General features: G+C 37.8%; 1 protein-coding gene across 8 annotated transcripts in view; it reads left to right on the top strand.

Moving 5' to 3' along the window:
* The window catches only part of GPHN (gephyrin), a 296920-nt gene extending 271257 nt beyond the window's left edge, over nt 1-25663 (top strand). For 5 of the 8 annotated variants that reach the window (XM_037393804.1, XM_037393803.1, XM_037393802.1 and 2 more), the window contains 6 exons: nt 15057-15144; nt 17221-17294; nt 19981-20045; nt 21344-21447; nt 22648-22744; nt 24654-25663. In XM_037393804.1, the coding sequence (XP_037249701.1) occupies nt 15057-15144; nt 17221-17294; nt 19981-20045; nt 21344-21447; nt 22648-22744; nt 24654-24787 (562 nt within the window). In that variant the 3' untranslated portion in view covers nt 24788-25663. Of the gene's footprint in view, nt 1-5400; nt 5473-15056; nt 15145-17220; nt 17295-19980; nt 20046-21343; nt 21448-22647; nt 22745-24653 lie in introns of all 8 variants that reach the window. The other 3 variants (XM_037393801.1, XM_037393798.1, XM_037393797.1) reach the window with 1 other exon arrangement.
* The last annotated feature ends 204 nt before the right edge of the window (nt 25664-25867 follow it).

Raw genomic sequence — 25867 nt, 5'->3', positions numbered from 1 at the left:
TGATACACATAAACATGTTCCAGCAGAGAATGTGAAAGGGTGGGGAAGCCTGTGGAATGTCATGGGTGTCTGCAGAGTAGTTAGGACCACTTTAAAAACACCTTTGCACATTAATCGTATGTGAAGTTACATTTTGAACTGGTCACTCGAGTTTCACTTGGCCTATATTTGTATTTTCAACTGAAATTAATATTTATTTCTTTTTGGAGCATGTTAACAATTTCTGAGATTGTCATTATTTGTTTCCATTCTCATAAATTGTATATGTGACTCAATATTCAAAATTTAATTAAAACCAGCAAGTCCAAAACACATAGATAAAATCTACACCTAAAATCCTAGAAGTAAGCAATAGGAGAAAAAACAAACAAACTGGAAAACATGATACAGCTGAAGTTATGTCTGGCTGGAAGCCAAGATTGTCTCTATTTGTGTTCTTAGCCCGTAAAAAACAAGCTGTTTGAAAAGGACACACCTCTGGGTGGAAATGGAAGATACTCCATTTCCAGAACTGCTCCAAACACAAGAAACAAATGTGAAACAAAACAAGGAAGAACCCTTCTGGTATTGTTCTAACTATTGTGTCTTACATCTTTGATTGAATCACAGCATCACTTGCTAAAATTGCAAAAACAACTGGCCAGTTAAAACTGGTGTTCCAACGTACTTATGAGTGTCGTCTCATATAACAAGACCAAGTAGAAAAGGCTTCTAGTTTCACTTCCTTTGCTTATGTATAGCCTGTGAAATTATTTGGTTCTTTGGAAACCTCTGATAAAAACAAGGGTTATATCTCTGATCTGATCTGTAGAACTCTGTTAATTATCAGGACATTTTTGTGTCTGATTATTTCATTTGTGTTGTTCTTTGTATCCGCTGTTTATTTAAGGCTGTAAAGTTTAGCCCTAGCAAAATCTGCTAGAGTGTGAGCCTCTGTTTTAGAAAGCCATCTTCCATTTTGACAGTTTTCCTTCTATGAGAGACTCTGTTACTAAACTTGCTGAAGGGTTTTGATCATGCGTGTAATGTATCCGGTTTCCTCTTGTTTTTACCTTTGTTTACGTGAGTGTGTTTTCCCCTTCTCTGCATTCATTTCTAATTCCCTTATCATTTTTCTTAGAGGTGTGTATAACATTAACTGCATTTTCATTTATAAGCCTGTGATTTCACAATGGAGAGAAAGAATATCTCTCCTTAGGAGAACAAATTTAGGCAATTCACATAATATGCTCACTTCCTTTAAAAAATTATCAGAAGATTTATAAAATCAGTAGCATATGAAGGCTTTTCTACATCAGAAATTATTAGTTTCTCATTTATATACCTCTTTTATGACATACTGTTTGATATAGCTCCTAAGTGACAGGTAAACCCATTAAAAATCACACTTGCTATTGCGACAGCATTACACCATGATATCCCTAAAAAAAAAAAGGCTTTGAAAGAGTCCCTTCATGTTTTGGAAGGGATACTAAGATCTCACTCAAGGATTTAGTCTGGTTGAATTTTATGTTTGCCATCCAAAAAGAGCTTTAAATCTTTTGTACTTGTGTGGGTTGCATGTAATTACCTGTATTATAATTCAGATGGAACATCTGGAGTGGAGGGAGAACAGGGAAACTGCTGTAACTCTAAAATTTCTCATGCAATATCAACATGACATATATCATCGTATGAGTTAGAATATGAGTTATAGGTAGAATTCAGCCACAGAATCCTGACCTCTCCCTGCAGCAGCTTGGGTACAATCAAAGATACTGTGAACAGAATTAGTAGCAGTAGTAGTATCATTTAACAAATGGCTGCAGGAAAAGGCTTGTTAGAGAAAAGGCCTTAAATCAAATGTCACGATACTCATTTTTGCTGAAGTGACTTCAGTTCTAGATCTGCTCAAAGAATGGTGGTGGTATTAAGTGTGATCATAGCCTAATGAATCCAGGTACACTGGGTAACGGTTTGAAGGTGATTCAGGTATGGAGGTCCTCTCTGTCATTGTGTCCTGTCAACAATAATGTTCTGCTTTTCAAGCAGGAATTTTTAATATCTGTCACAACTCTTGATAATCATTAGAGCAAACTTCAAGTAAGTTGTTATATATGACGAGTCATCTCATCTAATGTACATATTCAGAAAATACAAAGAAACATGTGAGCTGAAACAGAGATGAAAAAAAGAACTTGTGAAATGGGGCAGTGCAAGTCCAAGGAGATCTTCTGTAGCGGCAGGAAACTACGTAGTCTGACAGCTAATAAAATTTCATGTTGTAGAGGTGACAAGTGCAAAGCTAATGCACAACAATATGTCATTCTCCTAATTGTCCTCAACACAAGCATGGACTTTCTTCTGAATTAGCATCTATAGAATCACAGCCCAGTAGTACCACATGACACTGAACAGCAAATCACAAAGAGGACAGAATACCATGCAAATACTCCTATATTTGAAAACAGAGGGAATCTGTAACTGTATTTGCTGGAGGGAAATAAAAACTACTGTACTGTATTTTTGAGGCACATATTAACATTTAAAAAAATACTTGGAGACATAAGTTCTGTTTACAAGAGAACTTCAGTCTCTAGGGCCCAAAATATCATTGACTTGAATGACTTACAACCTTCTTAATATCTAGATTATATATCAGAATTTGGCTTTCCAAGTCACTGAGAAATTTTTGAGGATTGAAATTTTACTATTAATATCCTAGAACAAAATAATTAAAACTAATAAATGCAGTAGGTACAAAATGATGAAAGAAGTGGTGAATGTTGAAAACGGGCCACTGTGTCAGTGATATGAATCACTTAGAAAACTGGTTATTGGTATATTATTAATGCAGCCAAGTATGAAATGTTATATGTAGGTCTAAGGAATGTAAGTGAAATTTACAAGATGTAGGATTATATTGTGAGAACTAAAGATTTGGGAGAAGATTCGAAAATCATAGCAAGTAATCTGCTAAATACAAGTTCTAGCATATGTATAAAGAGCTAAGTCTCCTGTAAAATTGGAAGGTTATTTGTGGCCGTACCTTTGTATTCCCTGGACAAGATGACAACGGTATGTTTTTTAGCATTCAGAGGAGGACTGTTGGATTTTTTAACTGGTTGAAAGACAGACCATGTACTCCAACAGAATCAGAACTCAGGCTGTTCAGTTCAACAAAGATATTCTTAGAAAGATGACTTGATTACATTCCAGTAATACTGAGCCTCATGGAGAATAAACTTCGAATAAAGTTTCTATTTCAGCAGCAGTGGCTGAATATTAGACTAATTCAGACTGCAAATAAAGCATAACTTTAACAGTTAAAGTAATTAGGTGTTAGCAAACTATATCAAATGCTTTGATAGATACTCATTTCAAAGCAAGATTGGATATTTATTTAAATGTGATCTACGGTTCAAACAGAAGCAAGTTCAGGGAGGTTCCCAGACTGTGTTAAAGACCAAATCAGACTAAATTAGTGAAATTATTTCTCCTGGTCACAAATAATCTCTTAACTCTTACTTCACGGAATTAAATTAATGTTTATGTTATACTAATTGACAGTATGTAGTAGAAGCACCAACTCAGAAGACCAGTAGCAGGAGAAATAACACAGCGACAGTGGTCTATAAAGACAGAATGATAGTCAGAACTTTGGCTATTTTACTATGCAATGCTCGAACAAATTTGAAATTTTCTGGAAGTTTCGACAAGATGCTTCTGATTTCCTTACCTCTGTGTACATTGTGTTGATAAGAAACATCTGTAGTTCCAGTCTACCTTCTTGAAGAAAAACATTGTGAGAGAGAGAGTACTCTTAGGGTTTAGCAGCTTGATAGAAAAAGTTCTTGATTTTTGAGACTGCAGTCCATAATGTTGATGAGTAAACCAGAAGCTGGGATCACTTATGAAGTCTTAAAGTTTTTATATGTCACTGCCTGACACAGTGACCTTATTTCAAGAAACAGACTGACTTTGTTCTCTAGCAAGGAATAGAAGAACAAATGAGGGACTGAAGCCATTTGAGGAAAAGGCTACCTTGGGAAAACTGTCAGAAAGAAATGGACATCTAAACCTATAACCTGAAGAGCTTTAATATTTTCCCATGAATTCCAAACAACAGTAGTACGCATCTGATCAGACAGACCCTTTCTGTGATGACCTATGAGAAGAAACCAGGCATGTATTTACAAGGTGATAAAGAGGATTTTAGATTTCATGTTAGCAGTGTTCTTGTGCTTGTGCGTGCTTAACAATAGTGCAGGTACACTGGCCCAGTCTTCTCCTCACATTCCTCAGCCAGACAGGATCTGTGTGTGCCCAGAAGTAATCTTCGAAATGACAGCTGCAGCTGCCGTGTGCAGGATCAGCTGAGCCTGGGCTGGGGGGGGAGGTTGACTTTGTTGTTGTTAACAGTCCAGCCAGCTGAAAAGAAGAAAGAGTTGCAAAACAACAATTCATGACCTGATCCATTGCAATCTTCAACATCTCATTTTAGTTTTTTTTAAAAGAGACATTTATAAATCTTCATGCCAAATGAAGATTTTTTTTTTTACATTTTACATTTAGTTGTCCTGCACTTAAGAGTATAAAAACATAGATTTTGGCTTATTTCATATTTCTGTTAGAAAGGACACTATCTAAAAATTATTTCTTCCCAGTGAAACTGACTTGGAAGAAGTGTGTGTAAAAGGAAATGCTGTCTTTATAAAATAGGAATTCATGGCAAAACATTAACTGTTTTAAATAAGGTTGTGATAGCAGTAACTTTCTCAGGTTTGGACATTTTTTTCTAATCCTGTCTCTTGGAGCAGGGTAGCTGGGTATGAAGCTTCTCATGAATGAAGTGGCATCTTTATTGACTATGGAGATATAAAATTAGGATAAATAAAGCTTTTTCCCCCTTGTAGTCAAGAAGGTGACATTTAATATGCCTTGAGACCCATTTCCTGAACAAGAAGCTAGGAAGTGTGTGTAAAAATGTTTCAATGTGGCCCATCTCCAAATATTTTCCCATTATCTGTGGTCCTCCTTCCCAAATGTCCAGGTGTTTAACACTTCATTTTGCTTTGTCAAGCAAGAGTGAAGTCAAGAGTAAAGAACTTTCTCCATAGACTCCACAAGGAAAAATGAACTGTGCATTGCTGGCATGCCCAGTTGAGCCTAAATCCTTCCATAACTTCTCTCTTCATCCTTGTGAGAAGCCTGTCCGAACTATAACAGAAAGGTGTTCCCATACACTTCCTTTCTCTCCTGTTGTCTGGCCTTGCAGAAAGGAAGCATTTCCTCTGATGATTCTGAATACTCAGAGCTACCAAGGGGGACACAGCTAGGCACAGAGCATCCCTTTCACCCCAGGAGCCTCTCTCCTTCCCTGGCTCTTTATTATACCCCTTCTGCTTCCTTTACCCTCAGGAAGCCAGATGTTTTTAAAGAAGAAGGGACACAGAGCTTCCAGAACACTGCGGAGACAGGCCTACCAGATTGGTGAGCACTGTTTTTAAAACACTTGGGACGTTGAGGCACATGCATGCTCACAGACAGGCTCGACTAGGTGTCTGTCCGTGCAGAGCTTGGAGCACAGAATGGTTGCCATACAGAAGCAAATGGTGGTTTATTCTGTCCATTAAATAATACTGCCTTGTCAGTTAAGTTCTTATGCACCAGTGCACCGTAGACGTAGATGGCTCCACAATGTTGATAAAATTAAAATTCTGTTAATACCAAGAATGTTTACATTACTCATCAGTAGCAGCAAGCATCTTTATCCATCAAGGCTTTTCCCTTCTAAGAATAGGACAAATTAGGAAGAAGTCTGCTTGAAGGTAGTAGTGGAGTACAGCTTTAGGGAAGTCACTGTTGTGACTTTTCAGTCATACCTGCATACTTGTTTTTCCATTACCATGCTGTTCATATCTAAAGCAGGCTAACTGGAATGTTCATGAAATCTTTAAACTATCTACCATGCTTTTTTTCCAAAATACATGTACAACTAGTTATATACTAGGTCTTACTTAGGGGGTGGCTTAATAATACAGATTAATTTACAGAACTTGCTTCCTATCACAGACAGGCCAAAGGGGCAGGAGCAAGAACAGAATGAGAGTAAACCACCTGTCATTTTCTCAATTAACAAACAGAGAAATTAGTTTCTATATTTTGATTCTTGTAGAAATTAAAAAGGGACAGAAAAGAATGAAAAACCTATGAAAGAACAGTACCTGAAAACCAGTCATGTGAGGATCCGCACTGAGGTTATTATTTTTATAATAGAAAGTTGAAGGGTTGAGTTATAGCTTAAAGTTCACTTGGCATATTGGAAAAACAAGTTTCTGCAGTCATTACTGAATCAATCTGCCATGGCCTTAGCCTTCAAATGGCTTGTCTATTATTAGCAATCAGTTGTTCATGAAGTCAAGTTGTCATAAATCACCATTTTCCTCATTAAATTGACTAAAGAGATCAACCCACTAGAATCTTACACTGTACTCTACACATCCAAAAAAACTTAACTGTAATTAACTTACAAGAACCACCAGCTTTCAAAACATTTTAGATTTAACATGAGGAACATGATGTAGTCTGTCTGCTTTATCAGAAATTGCTTGGAAGCTGGAATCTACCATCAGGTGATCAACTTGGAATACCTCATACAAGTCAGTTCACATATTGCTAACAGTCTAAATCTAGAGGACACATTAACTGAGTCTTTGGGCTCTTCTAAGCAGTTCTGGGGCAAGCATCAACAAAAAACAGCCCCTAGAACAAAGCTTTGCTGCCCAAAGCATGGGCAGTAAGAAAATGCTTCTGCTCCCAGAGGAGGAAATGCAATGGGCTTTTTCTTACACTAAAAACATCTTTGTGCTTGAAGGGATGTAGTCCAATATTGCAGAGACAAATGAAGTTCTGGTTCCTTCCATTGACTTAACAGCTGTCAAAAAATTAACTTGCTGGTCTCAAACAGGCTAAGTTTCTCTTTCTGTTCCTTCACTTATTTCTAATAAACGGTAGTTTACTCTTCTTGGAGAATTTTTCATATGGTTTAGTAAACAAAATCCATGTCACATTTCATTTGACATTTTCAAAAAAATAACTATTTAAGACATAGCTGATGACAGGGAATTTTAAAAGGCCTTTTTATATTGTCTCTGACCTGTGGCTTCCAAGTCATTTTCCTTCTGGAGACGAGCATTTTTCCAAGTGCCTAAGTTATGATTCTGTAAAAGGCAGTGCTGTGCTGTTGACTTTAAAAGTAAAAAAAAAAAAAAAAAAAAAAAAAAAAAAAAAAAGAGGCGGAGAAAACCTTCATTTTGAGGAATCACCTTTACGGACTGTATTTCTGCCTGTCATAGAGGCATCCTTACTGTTGTTCAACAGCAGTTCCACCAGTTTACAGGGGGGATGAATTTACCTAAAAATCACTTCAAATTTACTCTTAAAATTGAAGCTAAAGCAAAAATAATAGTTAAGAAATTCCATGATAGCAATACTATGTCACCATGTGTCAGATTTTGTAATACTATTTGCTTTGTATAAGCAACTGGCACTAATTACATCCATCATAATATTTTATTCTCAGTTATGTCAGTATAAGCCAATTCTCATATTTCAGGAGTGCTCTGGAAGAAGTAATTGCAGAACTACTTTTACCCTTCAGACTCAGCAGTGCACTGTCATCTTTACTGATGAGCAATGTCTTTGGCATTGATTATTGTATTGTGTGGTATAATCTTCAGTCACAACCCAGCTACAGCTGTTGAATATTTTCCACTCCAGAAGTAAATACTTTCCAGTGAATCCATATAGATTCACTCGCTTCATAAGAAGGAAGATAAAATAGAAGCTATTAACTTAATGAGTGGAATCCCATCCAAACTGTTGGGAGAACTGATGGATTCCTAGTAAGTATTGGGATCAGGTTCATTGTCTTCAGCCAGGGATAATATATTAACGATAACCCTAATCTCAGGCTTCTTTTTATGTTCAGTGAACACACACTAGCTTGGATTTAGAGTGGATAAAGTACTCACAGGTTAGTACAATGGCACAGCACCTGAAGACAACTGTTATCAAAGCTTTGGTCCTGTGCTTTCAGCATTGATGAAAAAAATCACTACAATTCACCCGCAAATGCTTGCAGATGAATGTAAACAAGCAGCAGACAAGAATGCAATACAGGACCCAACCATCAACAGTGTAATGCCCTCACGGAGGAATGTGCTCAGCAGTACATAAGCACCTGGCTTCTACCACATGGGACCTTTTCCTGTTGCATTCCCATGGCTATCTCTTTTTCTGACCCCTCTGGTCTTTTGTCATTCTGGCATATACACGAGTGGGAGTCTTCTGAAACAGTACATGAAAACAGTGGAGTAAAATATTTTATCACCCAGAATCAGAAAAAGGTTGAAGGCATTAGGCAGATCTCATAGTAACTTCAGCAAAAGAGTTGAAGACCTCTAATCAAAGTCTTTAAGTTCATAAATGTAGCACTGAAAAGAATACTATGCAAAATAGTGTTCTTATTCGCAGTAGCATCAATTAAAGGAGCAGCAAGAAGTAACAAAGACAGATTCTTTTATGTTGCTTATCAGATAGACAAAACTTACATGGTCATGTTGAACAAGCCAAAAGCTACTGTAATTATTCCAGCTTTCCTCACAAGCTGGCCTGTGTTCTTAGGGAAAACATACTGCATCTGTTCAAAGTGATCCACGGAAATACCACAGAAGGTAGAAGGAAGAAACCTTATGAGAACATGATGAAATACACTGGAGAATTTTGAAACAAATACAGTTTCAGAAGAGTGCCCATATGTTCCTACATACATCATCAAAACCGGATCTTCTTCTGCTTTAAAAGCCGTACTAGTCAAAACACAGTATTTCTATTACATTCAGACATTCAGTCATATTATATTTGTTGCAATACATTGAAATACATTCAATATTACATTCTACAGAAGCTGGGGTTTAGTTGGCTAAAATTAATATGGCATCTACTCACTACTCTGCATCCTGCAAATTGCTGATATGCAAAATATTCCTCTTGGCCATGAGGTGAGAAGTGGGTGACAGACTTTGTCTTTATGCCTAGCTGCATTCATCTATTCATTTTGAAATCTGTCACTTCAACTGAATGAGCACAAGAAGAAAAATGAGAGTTAATCATAAAGGATCAAATCCATATCCCATCTTTCCTCAAACAGAAATGTCATTGAGCTTGATGAGATCTCTGTCTGACTACAATAAGTAGAGTCTCTGGGTTTTTTGATGGAAGTTTTACTGTGGTAAATTGATGTTTTGGAGGTGTCTCTTTTTTCTGATGAACTAGAAGCTTGATTGGGATCTTTGCATAAAAGGGGAACTTCTAGCAGGTCCTAGTACCTTAGTTAAAACTTTTCTTCTGGGACATCTGTTTAGCAGAAAAGAGACCTCATAAGATGCAAAACTGGCACAAATCACTGTTCCCAGTTTGTGTGAGCGTGGCCAAAATGTGCTAAACTCGGGGTACCTACAGACGGCACATAGCCTTTTGAAGCGTACAGTCAACTGCTGTAGTTCAGAGGAGCAGCTGGTCTCCTTTCATCTGTAGTGTGACTGGTGTAGGATCACCGCTAGCACTTCAGTTTCACTGCATGTCAGGACTCTGTAGCTCCTCTGAATCTTGTGAGGAATCATGTCTGAAGGGGTAATTATTTCAGCATATAACTGAATTACCTGAGATCCTTTCAAATAAAGTAAAACAGTAGGCAAGAAAGGTTACCCAGCTCTGCTTTTGTACTCACAGTAGACACTTCTGCATGCAACTGGTGCATTATGGTGCATGCATATCGTTCTGTATCTGTGTCAAATATATCTGTAAAGCACGTGGGTTTAAGGTGCTAAATGTGGTGGTTTGCATGCACAAATTCTGCAAAATTCTGCAAAGTACAGGTTTCCAGAAGACCTGGGTTTATAAGAGCCTGGGCTGATGCATAGAAGAGTACAACAATCACAAGTGTTATTAGTCACCCAGCAGTAATAGCTGTATATGGCAATGAACAACAAGGACTGGAAAAGACTGTCAGGTAATGAGGTTAATTTGAATGAATGAGACTACCGTGGCAAAGAACTTGGTGGAAGTGGTCCTGGAAATTAGTAATGGACTATCGATTTTGTGCTGTGGCAGTGGCTTGATAAGTCAGTCCTAACTAAACGTTACGGTTCAATTCTACAGGAATCACTCATTTTACTGCAGAGTGGTAGGTGATGCAGATCACCATTTGTTGTTACTTGTTTTCTAAATTAAATTATAAAACTGAGCAGTTTAATTGCACGTATCAAACTGCTGGTATTAAGGGTTGTGTCACAAAGGCTGACAGATTTATAATTAATGACAGTGAAGCACAACAATAGGATCAACAGAAGTGAATTAACAGATGTTGATTTCTATTTGAAAGAAAATTACACTGTAATTTAGGGTACTTCAAATGGCACTTAAAACAGAATTCTTTGGTCTTGACTGTCGTGTAGCTATTTCTTTTGAAAGCAATAAAGGAAAAACTCTTCTGCATGGCTGATGTCTATTTTAATGAGGCTTGCACCATTTTCTTGTTCAAACTCTTAAGCTCCTGTGTATCTTTTCAGTTCAAAGACAGCTTAGTAATCAAGTGCTGTATATCAGTTTTCCACAAACTAGCTTTGATAATCAGGATTTTTAATTTTTCATGAATCCAGAAGGCGTTCCTACTCTCATACACTGCTATTCTGCAAGCCCTGTCTTCAAATTAATGAAATCAAGTGGCATGTCAACTGCAATGTCATGCATCTGCTTCCAGGATTCTATGCATGCTGCTGCCACTATACAACAGGTACCCTCCAACTAATTTCCAGATTGTATTGCTCATTCTGTTCCATAAAACTGAAAAAGAGGGTCAGGAAATTGAGTAGTAAAGTAGATACACTGTTTACCAGACTGGCAAAATTAGCAGAGAATATAGAGATACACTTAAAAGTATATGGGCTCTTTATGCAAAGCATTATGTCTGCAGATTCAAAAATATATGTACAATACACACAATACTTGTACAGTCACAGTCTGCTGTAGATGAGGATTTCTAGTCTTGAGAGGAAGTTTGGATCTGTGCTTACTTACCTATATGAATAGTTTCATAAACTGTATGTAGTCCTTATAGAACAAATTTTCTTAGTTGTATTTCAAAATAGTGGGATGTGATCTGACACATAAAGAGAGTATGTTTTATTAACAAATTGCAGCGTGTTAGGAAAGCACACTCCTTTCTTGTGCATAATCTCCCTCTGCCTTTGAAAATCACCAAGTGAAACGAATAGTTTTGCCATCTGGAAATGAGACTTCCCATCAAAATCTACTTTATATTGATTAAGGTATTCACCATTATACTTGAGCACCTGTTACAGTTCTGCCTATTAAGGGGAAAAATCCAAGAATAGCACTTTTAGAAAGATATTTTAAAGGATTTATCGTAGTAAACTGGACCATTAGTCTAGCTAATCCAATGTCTTGCCCCTAGCAATGGCCAGGGCTTCAGAATACAGTTTCTGATTTGTACCTGCTCAGACAGTGAGTGTTATTTTTCAGCTTCATGGTGATTTGTCACAGGCCTTTTAGAACAATCATGTCATTATGCTCAGATGCCAAAGTTTTGTCTGTTCTTTCAGAAGTTAATAGTCTTAAATCATTTATTCCCTTTACTTGTCAGTCCAAAGGAGAAGCTGCTCCTTGTTATACAACAAATGAAATGAGAAGTAATATCTTGTTATCTGATTAGATCAAATATGTGTTAATATGAAATGTGAATGATTAACTCTCTGCATTACAGTCCACTAAAAGCGAAGAAAATGTTTGCTACAGTGTTGATTGAAGATTACAGCAGGTGACTCCTGTAAGGAGTGTTTTGTGTTAATTGCAGTGTCATGGAACTATGAGCCTAAAGGAGGTTAGAAATTTACACAGACCCAAGTTACAAAAATTGTGCCAAACATGGCAAAAAGAGAGAAGCCTTCTGCAAAGGAGGGAATTCTGTAAATGTCTCCTTTCTTCAGAATGAAAACAAAACCAGCATAATCATTCAGTTTATTACAATGAAATTTCTGTCACATCTCTCATTTTGGAAGAATTCAATGCATTTTGCAACTATCTAAAGATGATATGCAGTGCTACTGGTTGTATAAAGTTTGAGTGGTAGAATTTTTTAACTTCTTGCATTATACAGATGGTAAAGGGGCATATTATACAGGTCATTATACTGGAAATGCTGAAAAAATGCACCAAATCCAGAAATCTTCAACTTTTTACATGGCACGTAATAAAAAAACTGTATGCTGAACTATTCAAGTGGTGTGCTACTCTCATAAACAAAGGTGTGAATTGAGTCCTCAGCTGCTGTGAGCTTGGGCTTATTTTGGGTTTGGGTTTTATTTCCTTTCTTAAGTAATTTTATGTATAAAAACACACATAGCTATATATATGTTTGGTATCTAAGTAGGAGTACTTCCATTCTATTTAACAGTGGTTAAATACAGACTCGTTTGCTTTTCACTATTCTTTCCATTATTCTTAAACCACAACCAAAAGCAAGCACACTTCATAATCCAGAATTAGGATGTCCCCAGACAGGTGGTCTTGCTACCTATGAATAACTTTCAAATAATTAAGCAAGATAAAATGAAACAGCCTGGAGCAAGCTCCAGATAAGGTCCTCGGCTCATCACAACCTAATGAGAAAAATATACTGAAAGCAGTCTTAGCCTAGTAATAGTGGCATGAGCGTCTGACTGTCGTCAAGCTTCAGAAAGGCCTGTATCAACCTGTGTAATGAATTCCTTGCTGCATTTCAGATTAAGGAATACTTAGATCTTGAGAGACTTTTCCTATTACAAATTCTGTAATAGTCTTAAGCAATATCTTATTACATACAGATTACTACTTAGAGAATCAATATGAAACAGTTGGTTCTGAAGAAGACACTGACAGTAGCCAACTTGCTTTCCTCTTGCCTTCAACAACGAGTGAGGACTTGTGCTGGTTTTTGGATGAAATGATACTGAGATTTCAGAAGGGGCAGCCGAGAAAATGTCTCTTATTTCCTAAAGAACAAAGGAGGAGATGGTTTTGCTTGAGTCCATATGTTTTATATTTTTTCCTAAAGAAAACAGAGTTCAGCCATTCATTACAAGCCATTTAGAGTATGCAAGATCCCCAGTACCCTAACCAAAAGTAATTGAGGCATTACACAGTATCTGCAGCCACTGTTTCCTTATAAAAAATGGTAGTGTGTAATTCTGTCTGGTTGATTACAGCCTACTGTATGGCACCAGCAATCTGCCCTTCTTTCTGCTGCAGTTTGTTGCCTACCTCACACAAATCAATGCAGTCCTGGAGTCAACGTAACCCAGGACAAATAGAAAAGTTTTGCAGGATAACCACACTGTGATGCCAAAGAAGATGCTGCATCAGTTACTGGCTGTGGTGGAGAAAGCTTTGAGTCTTTCTGCCTGCAAGGCATAACCAGGGTAGAGGATACTTGAGGATACTCCAGGATACTCCTCTCAGGTGAAGAGATGAGATGAGGAGTGTGCAGGGCTGCATGCATTTGAAGTATCTACTCAGTGAGGGAGTACAGTCTTGTGTCATGTAAATTGTAGTGCACACAGCACCATATAATGCTAACTGCTGCTTATATTTCACTAAGCCATGGGCAAAGACAGGATGATCAGCAGAAACAATTTTTCTCTCCAAGACCTTTTGAAACACACAGTTTCTGTTAGTCTCTGAAAGGTCAGCCAGCATAGTATTTCTAATTTTCCGATTTCCAGCTCAAACCCCTAAAATAACTGTAGTGATTCTGTCTTTTAGTTAAACACAGCCAAAGTTCCCAAAGGACAGCCTACATGCCATTTACAGCCTGCAAAGCCTTGGTAACCCACTATGGCATTTCATGATTGTAGTGTGGCATTTAACTGAGGTGCTGTATTCCAGGTGAAGACCTTTATACAGTCACTAGCATTATTGCCCATGCGTTCAATTGCATTCTACAAAGAAACAGCCTCCCATGAAAAACTTTCAGGATCATTAAAGTAAAAACGTACTGTTGAAGGAACATTACATGCAGCTGCAGCAATTGGTCAGCTTCTGGTCAGTTCACAGATGTTAAATGCAAAGCATGCCTTTAATATATTGGAAATTCTTTTGGATTCCTTGTCTTGGATAAGTTATATTACTGAGTTTTTCCACTGCATGCCTTGAAGCTCTGTATTAACATCAGTACTGCTGTTAGATAGGTAATATGCCCACTTCAAAGTTTCCAGTTTAGAAGACAGATAGATTTAAAAAAAAAAAAGTTAAGACACCACAACTGAAATATGCTCAGCTTCTATCCTTCACCTTCGCAGTTATACTCTGTATGGAGGAACATCACAGCTCCCCTTATACTGATTCTTGTGAAGGTAAATAGGTGCTTGAACAGAACTGGTTGGTTTTTTTCAAGATGAAGTGGATGAGCAGCTGGCTTTGCTGCAGAGCCCTCTAATGGAGAAGATAAACAAAGGATTTACTCCCACTTTTCACTGATAGAAGTTTGAAGTGAAGCCTTCCTCCCATTTTTGCACACATCAAATAGGCCGGACAGGTAGTACTGCAGCCTGCTTGGTGGCCACTAATTTTCATGTGTCAGGTCCCTTTATATAGCCCTGTCAGTTCACCTAAATCATAATCTGTATTGCTAACTATTATGCAGACCACATACTTGTAGACATTTGTGTTAAGTGTTCTTCAGCCGCGACCTGAGGTATCCCACTGTTCCCATTGCAAAGCTCTTAGACAGAAAGGTGCCAAATGCTGTGGTGTTTCCTTAATGAGATTGCAGATCTTGAATAGAGCAGTGTGGAGTCTTAAGAAGGAAAAGATCTTGTATTACCCTAGAGCTGTATCTCTTTCGTAAAACACATGTATGTATGTACATCTGTATGTGTGCACACAGACACTTACTTACAAACTACAACTTGTAATAGTTCCATGCCACTAATCTGCTTGCCTGTTCTTTTCTGTAGCCCAGATGATTTACTGAATGCACTGAATGAGGGTATCAGCCGTGCTGATGTGATCATTACATCAGGAGGTGTATCTATGGGGGAAAAGGTATGCTAAATTTAAATATGACTTGCTACAATATGTGTAAGAATTTCAAGCCAGAGTCTGTCATCAGAGCTTTTACCTTTGTATTAATTTTTATTAAAAAGGGATCTTACTTTTTTGGGAACACTTAAATGTGAATTGATTAAGAAAATAGTCATCATTGCTATCCTTATTCTCTTTGTTCTTATTACTGGGCTATAGTAGGCATAGTACAACAGGGAATGTTTTAATTTTTGATGTGAGTGATTTGCAGTGTGGTTTTATTTAAGGAATTATTTATGTAGTTATGATGAGGAAGTTGCTTTTTAATAGCACATGAACGCAAAAGACTTCTTTTTATTCTTAGAGCAGGTAAAATGTAGATAGAATAAAGCTACTTTGAAAGTACTTCAGAAAGCAACCCGAGTATATAAATAGCTTTTTCTTGCTCAGCAGATCTGTTTCCTGAATATACCAAAGCTGTATCTGTTACAAAAATAGTTTTCTCACATTTTGCACCTGATAGTCCTACAGAGGCAATACATATGAGACACAGTGAGCTGATATATTTGCCTTTTGAATCATTAACAGAATTGTTGATTGAGTTCCTGTTGATAATCCCTGTGCCAAAACCATCAAAGAAAATAGGGATACACAGATGCTGGTGGGGCGTAGATGAACCTGCAGGACATTAATTATTCATGACTTATGCGAAGGAAAACTCAGATTACTTTTTGATCCCAGACTGAATCTGTGAATTTGGCAGGTAAAAGAAACATCTCTCCTTTTATAACAGATACTAAAGACAGTCATTAGGAGATGGCAAACAAGTGCTGGTTTTGTCACTTTTCTGAGTAGAAATCATATTGTTGGATACATCATGAAAATGGATGACTAGTTAAAACCAATGCCAATTACTTTCAATCCCATTATTGTCCTCAGTATTCCTAGAAAAATAATAAAGGATAAGTGCTGGTCTTTAAATTGGGAACATGGCGACATAGTGCAGATGCAGGAACACGAGGAAGTGTCTGGACTGCTGAATGGCCTTACAGGCATTTATGCCTTCTAGCAAATTTCTCCCCAGTCTGAATTTGAGGCAACAGCATGAAGTCAGTAGACTCTGTGTTCCACTGATGGTTAGCCCTCTGATAGTAAGCTTTTGGTAGTTTCAGTGAAGTAACTGTGAACATTTTAAAAGTAAATAGAAAGTAAAAATGGGGTTAATGCAATCAATAATTGAGAATTCATGCATGGCTGAAAAAAGTTGCTGCTTTCCAAGTATTTGAACACACACACCAATAACAACAACAACAAAACACACACCCCTAAAAAAGATAGAGAGAAATAGGGGGCAGCTGCAAGGGAGCTTCAGATTTACGGCTTCCAAAGTCTCTCTTCACAGATGACTGTTACGTCCCGTGTCTATACTAAATAGATCAGACAGGAAACTAAATCTTCAAGCACAGCAATTCTCAATAAAGACTAAACAAGTAATTCAGTTTAATAACTGGATTGATCATTTTTATGCAAAATCATTTAACTTGAACACACAAGCCACCCACAGTTTTTCCTTTCTAAGGACTGTTAAACCTGACTACTGTGAATTAGACCATGCCCCCCAGAAATTACAATAATTACAGTATCCTGGAAAGCTATGATTTCTACAGTACAGTATTGATTTCAAAAATACTAGGAGATCTCTAACTCTACTGCTAGATAGCGTCCATGGCAAAAGTGGTTTTAAGCCTTAACTTTGAACCATAAAGGCTTTCTTCCACCTTTGACATAGAGAATGTTTGAGTAGCAGGTATTTGTGGTGTCCTTTGAGGTTCTGATGCTGCAGCTGACTTTTAAGTAAATATATTACTGTGTCCTCATGGAGTCAGGTTTGGCACCTAAAATGAGTCTGTTCTTCACCTCTTCTTTTTGAAAATACTTTCTTCCAAATACCGGAAATACCCCACTGGACTGTAGCACTTTTGGGATATGAGAAGTCTTTCATCTTCACTTGATATTAATTAATTGCTTTGAATGGTTAGATGATGTAAGCCACTTTGATGTTACTTAATTGATTTTTTTTTATTATTATTTAAACAGGACTATCTTAAACAGGTGCTGGATATTGATCTTCATGCACAGATTCACTTTGGCAGAGTTTTTATGAAACCAGGGTAAGAAATCTTTCTACTTAGGCAGCATAGATGGAGGTTATATTGGGCTAAATATCCTATGTAAGTGTTTCAGTAGATTTCAGTTTTCATCATATACTGTAAACCACATGGTAGATACATATGGGAAAAGAAGCAAAATCAGTCCTATTTGGATTAGTCATCATCTTGATGGGTAAAATTAACTGGAACAGAGAGATTGCTTATTATCAGTAAGAGATAATTCTCTGATAACTATGGCAAACCAAGTTTGGAGACTGGGGGGAAAACAGCATGGTATAAATATTGCCACACTCTTCAGTGTGATCACAGAGCTCAGATATTGACATAGTTATGAAATAACTGGGAAATCCAAGGACATTGGGTGCTGGTTTGCATAATGAGCATCTCATTTCACTTCAAAATTTGCATAAGTCATATTCCTATAAACAAGCAGAGTCTTGAGAGAGGTGGAATGACAGTTAATTTACAAAGTTTTATCCAGTTGGCATATTGAGCACAGCAATTTTAAAGTAAACACAATCCTTTATGTATTTAGTTTTCTTCAGAAAACTGTTTCAGCAGTGCTTTCTTTGCTGTAGCACTGCTAATTAATGAGACTGGAAGTGTGCTTTGTAGAGAAAATGAAAACTACATGTATTGAAAATAGAGAGTTCCCTTTCGCAGTACAGCAGTGGAAAGATGTCTACAGCTCTGCCTCACTAATCATGGAGTGCAGTTTGTTTGCAAGCTAGGTTGGCACCATCCAGTAACCCAAGGCCAAGTGCACCCTTGAGGAATGATTCCCTCTAGCCCGTAACTGTTGCCAGGGAGCAGAACAGAAAGTGGGGTTTTGCTGTGAGAATAGACAAATATTTTTACTGTCTCTGCATACAATCCCGTAAAGAACTGCATGTGGGTTTGGTGCTTGTGCTGCTACTACCACCACCTTCCTTCCATAAAAGGAACAAGTGAGCTGAAAGCATGTTTCTTCCCATGCTGGATGTAGCCCAGGCATGGAAATTGCTCACTGCTTCTGTCATACTGCGACAGCCAATGTGGGGAAGTCCCAAAAGTGAAATCTGCACTCCAGCCTCTGCTGCTGACAAGAACGGATATCCTGATTTAGAGAATTCAGAATATTAAATTCTGGTTCTGGCTAATCTGAAAGCGAATGTAATTCTTTCTTCTGGTGATCCCTCTGTAGACTTGTAGCAATAAACTTCTAATAACTAGTCAGAAAAGCTTTAAGAAATCTTACTTTCCCCAAAGATCCATTTTCATTTTATGCCCCAAGAAAGATATTTCTAAATGCTACCAAAACATTTGGTTATCTAATCCTACTGAGAATGGAAGCACTCTCATTTTCATTGGCTGTAGTGCAGTAGTAAATACTGTGTCTTAGTTTTTATTAATTCTGTCTTAAAAGACCTTAGATATAAATTGTGATTACTTTATTGGAAAAAATTGCCTTGAGTAAGTACCAAAAATGAAGTCACAGTTTGCTTTGTATGCCTGTATTTTGATGTCTAAATGACTGCAGAGTGATGCCTAGGGTTTACCATTTCTCCACTTGATTATGAAAGTTGCTGAGCTAATGTAAGGTTGTATCTCATCTAGCAGCACTGGCAGAAGGAAGTACTGGATGATTTTACCAGTGATGGTGTTGAAATTTCATATGACAATTCAGAGTTTCCAGTAAATATGAATTAGCAACTAGATTTTCTTGTACCTCAGTTTGTGCACTGGTTATAAGATTTGGAGGTCTGGCACATAGTTTCCATTATGTTAGAGACATTTTAAAACAAAAACATCCAACACCAATTTTCCCTGAAAAAATAGGATATTGATTAGTCCTAGCGGGTACAAAACTAGGTAGTAATGGTGAAAGTGTGGCAAATCTCCAAAGTTGCTGCTGGTGAGCAACTAGCATCTGCTGACCAGGTGATAGTTGTTAGCTTAAGATGAAACCAAGGAACTCAGCCGAATTACTGCTCCTTATAAAGTATCATTTCTAATGTTTAAAAGGATTACATTAACATAGGTATAGAGAAAACTTTTTAATGGACGAGTCCTTCTTCTTTGTCAGCCACATTCTTGAGCCATCACGTTACTGTTCCATTTGCATAACTGTAACAGCCCTGATAACAAGTCACTACAGATCACACAAAGAGCTCTTTACTGATAGACCTAGGTCTTACCGGACTGCCGCTCTGCCTGTGTAACTGAATTTGTTCATCTGCAGACTAGCTAGCATTTGCTGCTCTGAAATACTGCTCCATTGTCACTACTGCTGTATACACTGGAAATTAGAGTCACTAATGTTACAAAAAATTTGGAGAACCTTCTATGGAAAACAAATACAGCTCTGTAACTCCATAATTTCAGTATTACTTCTTTGTTAATTGGCTTCTAGCATGAAGACAGGATTTAGATTTTTGATTACTAGTTCATCTGCTCTTAGGTGTTTCCTCACCAGAAGCAAATTCATCTACTTACAGCTTCATAGCTGAATACCAAGAAAAACTAACTGTTCTGTCATCACAAAGAGAGGATTGTACCCCCAGTATAAAATAAGCAGCAGGTGCTAATGAACTGCTGAGAAAAAGAGAGATCCTGGTTTTTTTCTTTACCAAATGTTTTAAACAATAATATAATAGTGTTCAATCAAAGTCTACTGCAGATTTTAAATGATTTTCCTTTTCCATAGCCTGCCAACAACTTTTGCAACCCTGGATATTGATGGCGTAAGAAAAATAATCTTTGCGCTCCCAGGTAAGATGTTTTGTGGATTACTTTTGTTGCTGTGCATAGATGACAGACATGAACCAGAATAGTGGCGTTTCACAGCACCTATGCCTCTACGTCTGGTGTTGGCATCCCTAAGGAAGGTACCTTTAAGATTTTCCAAGAAATTTCCAGAAGAGGCAGACTTACAGGGAAACAATAAGGGGTTCTTGTTCCTGTCCTCAGAATTTGCTGGTGTACAGGCCTTAAGATTTCTTCCATCCAACAATTTCTTTAGGTTTTGTAAGTGGTACTGTACAGAGGTGGGTTTTTCCTACAGCTCCCTCCACCTTCACATTGAACATTCTGTGCATGTAAGTCAGTGTATCCACTCTCAAGTATTGAAAATGGAAAGAAAATACGAGGGAGTGCCAAGGAACATGTCACAGAATTTTTTTTATCATGATCATACCGTGGAACCAAGAGAGGGCAGCATCGCTTCACCTCCTGCATGCTGTGTCCCTTGGGAAATCACTGAATTCAGAATAAAATTTCCTTAGGGATCTGGCTACAAATCTCTATCTTCCTAAATCGGGAGGAATTTATTTTTATTCTTACTGCTCTGGCTTTGCATGGATTTCTGGCTACACAAGGAATCCTGTTCTTGATAAGCTGGTGGTTTTCAGATGTCTCTCTAGTGCTTTTTCTCTCTCTTGTTTTAGTTGCTGCAGTACATTTTCTTCCAGGAGAGAGATCAATGGAGCATCTGTCTGATCATAATATTTATTTCAGAAGTATCATCTAGGGAAGTCCAGATGTATAAGACAAGTGGTGTTTGACAGACGTTGGTCATACACCTCTGTTATTCAAGAGAAGACATACAAATCAGTAGAATTCTCCTCAGAATTTGTACTACAGCATTTTGCTACCCTGTTAGGGAATTGAAAGTTATTTCTCTGTAGGTCTTGGAATCATTAATTACGAGTCAAGAGCCCTATAAGCTAGGACCTATACCTGTGCTCAGTAAACCCTGCACTGACCCCAGACAAATCTAGGAGTAAGACAAAGGCAACAGAGGAGCAGAGGCAAATGGCGGGGCCTGAGGAACACAGGGCAGTTCTGGTCAGAGCAGGATTTTGGCACACCATCAGCCAGAGAATGTAGCTTTCAACAGGTGTACTTGCCACATACCCCTCCAGTCTTGACTGAAATGTTTCCTGTACATAGCACTGAAGAGCTCTTTAGAATCCTTTAGAGCGCAATTGCTTTAAAAACTTGAGATCACTCTCAGCATTTTACAGAGTAAATCAAGAGGGAGTCACCACCAACTGTTCTTTGTCCTACAGGCAACCCTGTGTCAGCTGTTGTCACCTGCAATCTGTTTGTTGTTCCCGCACTGAGGAAAATGCAGGGAATCCTGGATCCTCGGCCCACCATCATCAAAGCCAGGGTAAGAACCTTGTCCTCTATTTAAAAAGTCTTTCAAGAAGTTGAAGTACAGCTCTTTGGGCTGTGAAAGGCTGTCTTGTTTGTGGAATCTGAGCCCTAAACTAATTCTGGCAAACTGAAGGAAGTTCACACAAAACAGAGGTACATTCGCATTCTCTGTAACTGGTAATATTCAGTCCCATAATTTCTAAGAGTTAGGTGGCTATCTAATGGAGCAAGACATACAGATATACAAGCAGCTGTTTGCCAGTCAGGCAGGAAGGATGCTTTCCTGTTCAAACAAAACATTTGTTTTAACCAGTGGTAAAAAAATGCAGAGTAATCTAGGAATGTCTTCAAGAGCTGGGTAGTTCTGTATTAGCAACAGAAAATACAAATGTTAAAGCCTTTCTGATCTTGAGTTATTTATATAAGTAACCCACGTGACCCCTACTCTAAGCAATGTAAATCCCTTAAACTATTCATTTCACTCTTACAAGAAATCATGGATATTGTAACTCAGTGTAATATAGATTCAAGGCACATTATTATAATGTGTTATTCTTCTATTTTTGATTCAAATAAAGTACCAAGGAACACATTACCTTTTATAGTTTTCCTAGTGTTCTTGCCTATGCACTTTTCTTACTGCTTATCCTATATCTCTCTTCCACACTTCCTCAGGCATCCAGATTTTTCTTCATCTCACAGCTAAAATATCCTAAAAGAGAGAAATTTGTAGTGATCCTTACTTTTGCATAAATTTTCCAGTGTGTTCAATTAAATTCCATTGTGAGCCATGCCCCATATGTCTTTTCATTTCAAAGATTGACCACTTCCCTTTTGTCAGAGCTAGCAGGATTTTTGAATGTGAATTAATTTTTTATCTTTATGCATGTGTAATCCAAAGACAATAGAGCTTTTTTCCAACTAAATTATATCTTTAACTCCCAGTAAAGGAAAAGCTTTGGAATATTCCACTTAATGCACGTAGAGTCCATCATACACTTTGATATTATAATATCACAGTTGTATTTCCCTTAAATATCGCAGTCTCTACCTTCTAGAGCTTTTGATTTTGCACTAGACACCATCTGACCTCAAAATGCAAGTTTTTAAACAGACTGTTTTTAGGAAAAACAATTGAGCAGATGATTCTGTTATCCTAGACAGTGCACTCTGAATGCGTGACATTTTCATCCTTTCTTTGCTTCTTCTACAGTTATCATGTGACGTAAAATTGGACCCCCGCCCAGAATATCATCGGTGCATACTGACTTGGCATCACCAAGAACCACTACCTTGGGCACAGAGTACAGGTTAGTACCCACTCACACAGCCTGACAGACACACTCACCCAGGTCATTCCCCTTCTACAGACGTGTCTAAAAACAACGGAGCATGTGCACATTTTTTCGTATAACCTTCCTTATACAGACTGATTTGCTGACAAACTTGTACATGTACATGCATGTACATTAGTTTCAAATTCAGTCATGGTATGACTTACCAACTTAACCATCAGAATTTCCTGTATCTGAATAACCTGCCTTTATAAACACACACACACTGTACGCCTGTATGCTTGCATATGTGCACACATTCCTTTTTATAACCACCCATGCTTACTTGCACTCACAGGGCTATTTGCTTCCTTTTGCTCATGTGCATGTACTAAACAAACACAAGTTGGGGCATAGGTAGGAACAATACAAATAAAAGAAGTGTGATTCTAGCTGAACTGGAAAAGTAAAGAGATCAAAGAGGCTGAATATGTTCTCTTAAAGCAGACTAAGACTTTTTATTAGTCATGTTTTCCACCTAAGGATGCTTCTGGATACTCAGCTGCAGTTCAGGTAAATACCATGTTTGAATACTTCAGTTGTATACTGCTAAAAGACCAATTCTTGACAATTTCATGAGATTCAGGTCCTTACAATAACTGTCTTTTTGCTACATCTGAATTGTTCAATACGAAGAACTATTTACAGCTTTCCACAGGGAAAACATTAGCTCAAATGCATCTTACTATTTACTCAGAGAAAGTTCTTAATGTTGACTCCCAAGATCACACAGCTGCTGATATATTTCCAGGTGTAAGTCAAGGTACTACTTACATCTGTAATGCTGTGTTTGGTTTAACTCTGTTTACTTGTGTACCACTGCTTTCCTTAAGCAAGCAGACTGTCTGGAATGATTTATCTGTCGGTCAACTTTGAAAACCAAGAAACTAAAGGGCATGACTTATTAACGTATCTTCCTTTTTTGTCAGTACTACCAATATGATACCGTCTATCTTCAGGACATGTCAAGAAGCTCAGTGTCCCAAAGAAACCCATTTTTTTGAGGTGTCGTATGTTATGGGGTTATGCAGCCAAACACCATAACAGGGTCCAACCCTAGGATCCTGCTGAAAAATGTGAAGTCCAAGTGAAGGTTTCCAATTCCTCTTCTGTTAGTTCTCAGGTTACAGCTCAAGCTGGGTGCCTCTAGAGAGGGACCCCTACCCCAGATCACACCCTTCAATTATAGCCGCACCACCCAGCACACAATCCCCAAGTCCAATCACTTTGGGTTGATTCTAATTCTAATTCTGTGTGGTGATCTCTTAATTTATTACTGGTTTGCTTTGTCACTGGGCTGGCCTTCTTCTGGAGTTACCTCATTCTCTTGGAAGTGTTTCCTTGGTTCTTATCTTCATTCTGCTCACATCTGCTGGATTCAGCTAGTTCTGTGTTAGCAGCCTTAGTTTTATCAAAAAGTTTACTCACCATCAGCTTTTGCAGCCTAAGGCTTCAACTACTTTAAAAACATTCCAGATTGTGCTGGTTTTTGTCTTTGTACAGTCAGAATTATGTATACAAATTGAAAAATAATTTTGATAGGATTAGAAATTACAAATTTTAATTAGAAATTAGAATTCTAATTAGAAATTAGAAAAGCAATTTACTGTGACAAGATATGAGGTACAGATAATGTAGAAGGCTGGACAGGAAAGCAATCAGCCAAGGGAATGAGGGTTTTGAGAGCCAGAGCAATGAGAGGCTGACTAATTCTTTACAGAGTTCTCTGTTTCCATCCACCTTGGAACAGTGAGATCCCAGCTTTATGAATAAGTTAGGAACATGAACATCTTTGTAAGAACAGCTCATGTTTCTTGCGTGGTGTCTTGGAGCGTTTGAAACTAACCGAAAATGTAACTGAAATTTTTCTCTCGCTCTCCTGTAGGGAATCAGATGAGCAGTCGTCTGATGAGCATGCGCAGTGCCAATGGACTGTTGATGCTACCTCCAAAGACAGAGCAGTATGTGGAGCTTCACAAGGGGGAGGTGGTGGATGTCATGGTCATTGGAAGGCTATGATGTCACCAGCAAGAGCGAAGCTTTGATGCATGTCCACATATCATTGACTGTATCCTGTAATATGCAACGGCACAGCTAGTTTTTCTGATTTGGATAACAGTTGATCAGTATAGTCAACATCTTGAATTATATTTCAAATGGAATTTAAATAAATACCTTTTAAAAAAAAACTTTAAAACAAATCTTAACAAAGAAATTTATTCTGATTATATCAAAGCAACTTTTTCCTTTCCTTGCAATTGCTTTGTGTGTTCAATGCTAGTTCTAATAGCAGTAGCTTTTAGTAGACAGCAGTAGGTGCCTGCAGAACTTGTGTTTTTTCTCATCTTTAAGATACAACTACTTATGCTCTTAAAACAAGGCTGTCTGCTTATTTATACTAGCGTAGACAACACTTGGATTTCCCTTATTAGTATGCTTCATAACCGCTTCACAGAGAGCTTCTGCTTGTTCTTTATCTTGTATCTCGTGTTGATGTGCACAGTGCCAACAGCAGAGTGGCTGCACTGGGAACCCAATGAAGCCCCGAGGTTTTCTCACCTCGCTGCGCATTCAGGGATCTCTCTTGTCCCAGCAGCCACCCAGCTCAGTACTCTTGGGCAGTAACTGGATACCTTTTATTTCAACAAACAAAAAAATTGCTTCCTTAAGTGCTGACAGCCTTTTTAACCAATACATTTAAAAATGTACAGAACTAAAAACTAAAAAAAATCAAAGACTGATCTTGTACAGATATTAGTGTTACCAGCATTCGTGTGGAAATTAAATGAGCAAAGAAATAAAACTAATGTTAAACAACTCTGTACCATAACATTTTCTGTAATGATATTGAAACTTAAATGAATAAAAAAAATCCTCAATCATTATTTAAAATTTCAACTGTTTAGCCTTGTTGTTTGAACCAAAAAAGTAGTAGTTTAAGAGGGTATTTGGGGTGGGGGAAGAGGACAGGAAGGAAGGGAAATAGTCTGTGGGATCTAGGGCCTTCCCTCATGTACAGTATCACAAGTGAGCTGAAAATACAAAGTGAGCTTTCTCTCACTGACCTCCCAAAGGACAAAATGGAAGCAGCATTTGGAG

Source organism: Falco rusticolus, chromosome 7 (assembly GCF_015220075.1).
Source record: "Falco rusticolus isolate bFalRus1 chromosome 7, bFalRus1.pri, whole genome shotgun sequence".
Taxonomy (NCBI): Eukaryota; Metazoa; Chordata; class Aves; order Falconiformes; family Falconidae; genus Falco; species Falco rusticolus.
The sequence above is the reverse complement of the archived record's forward strand: the minus strand, read 5'-3'. Positions and strand labels throughout refer to the sequence as shown.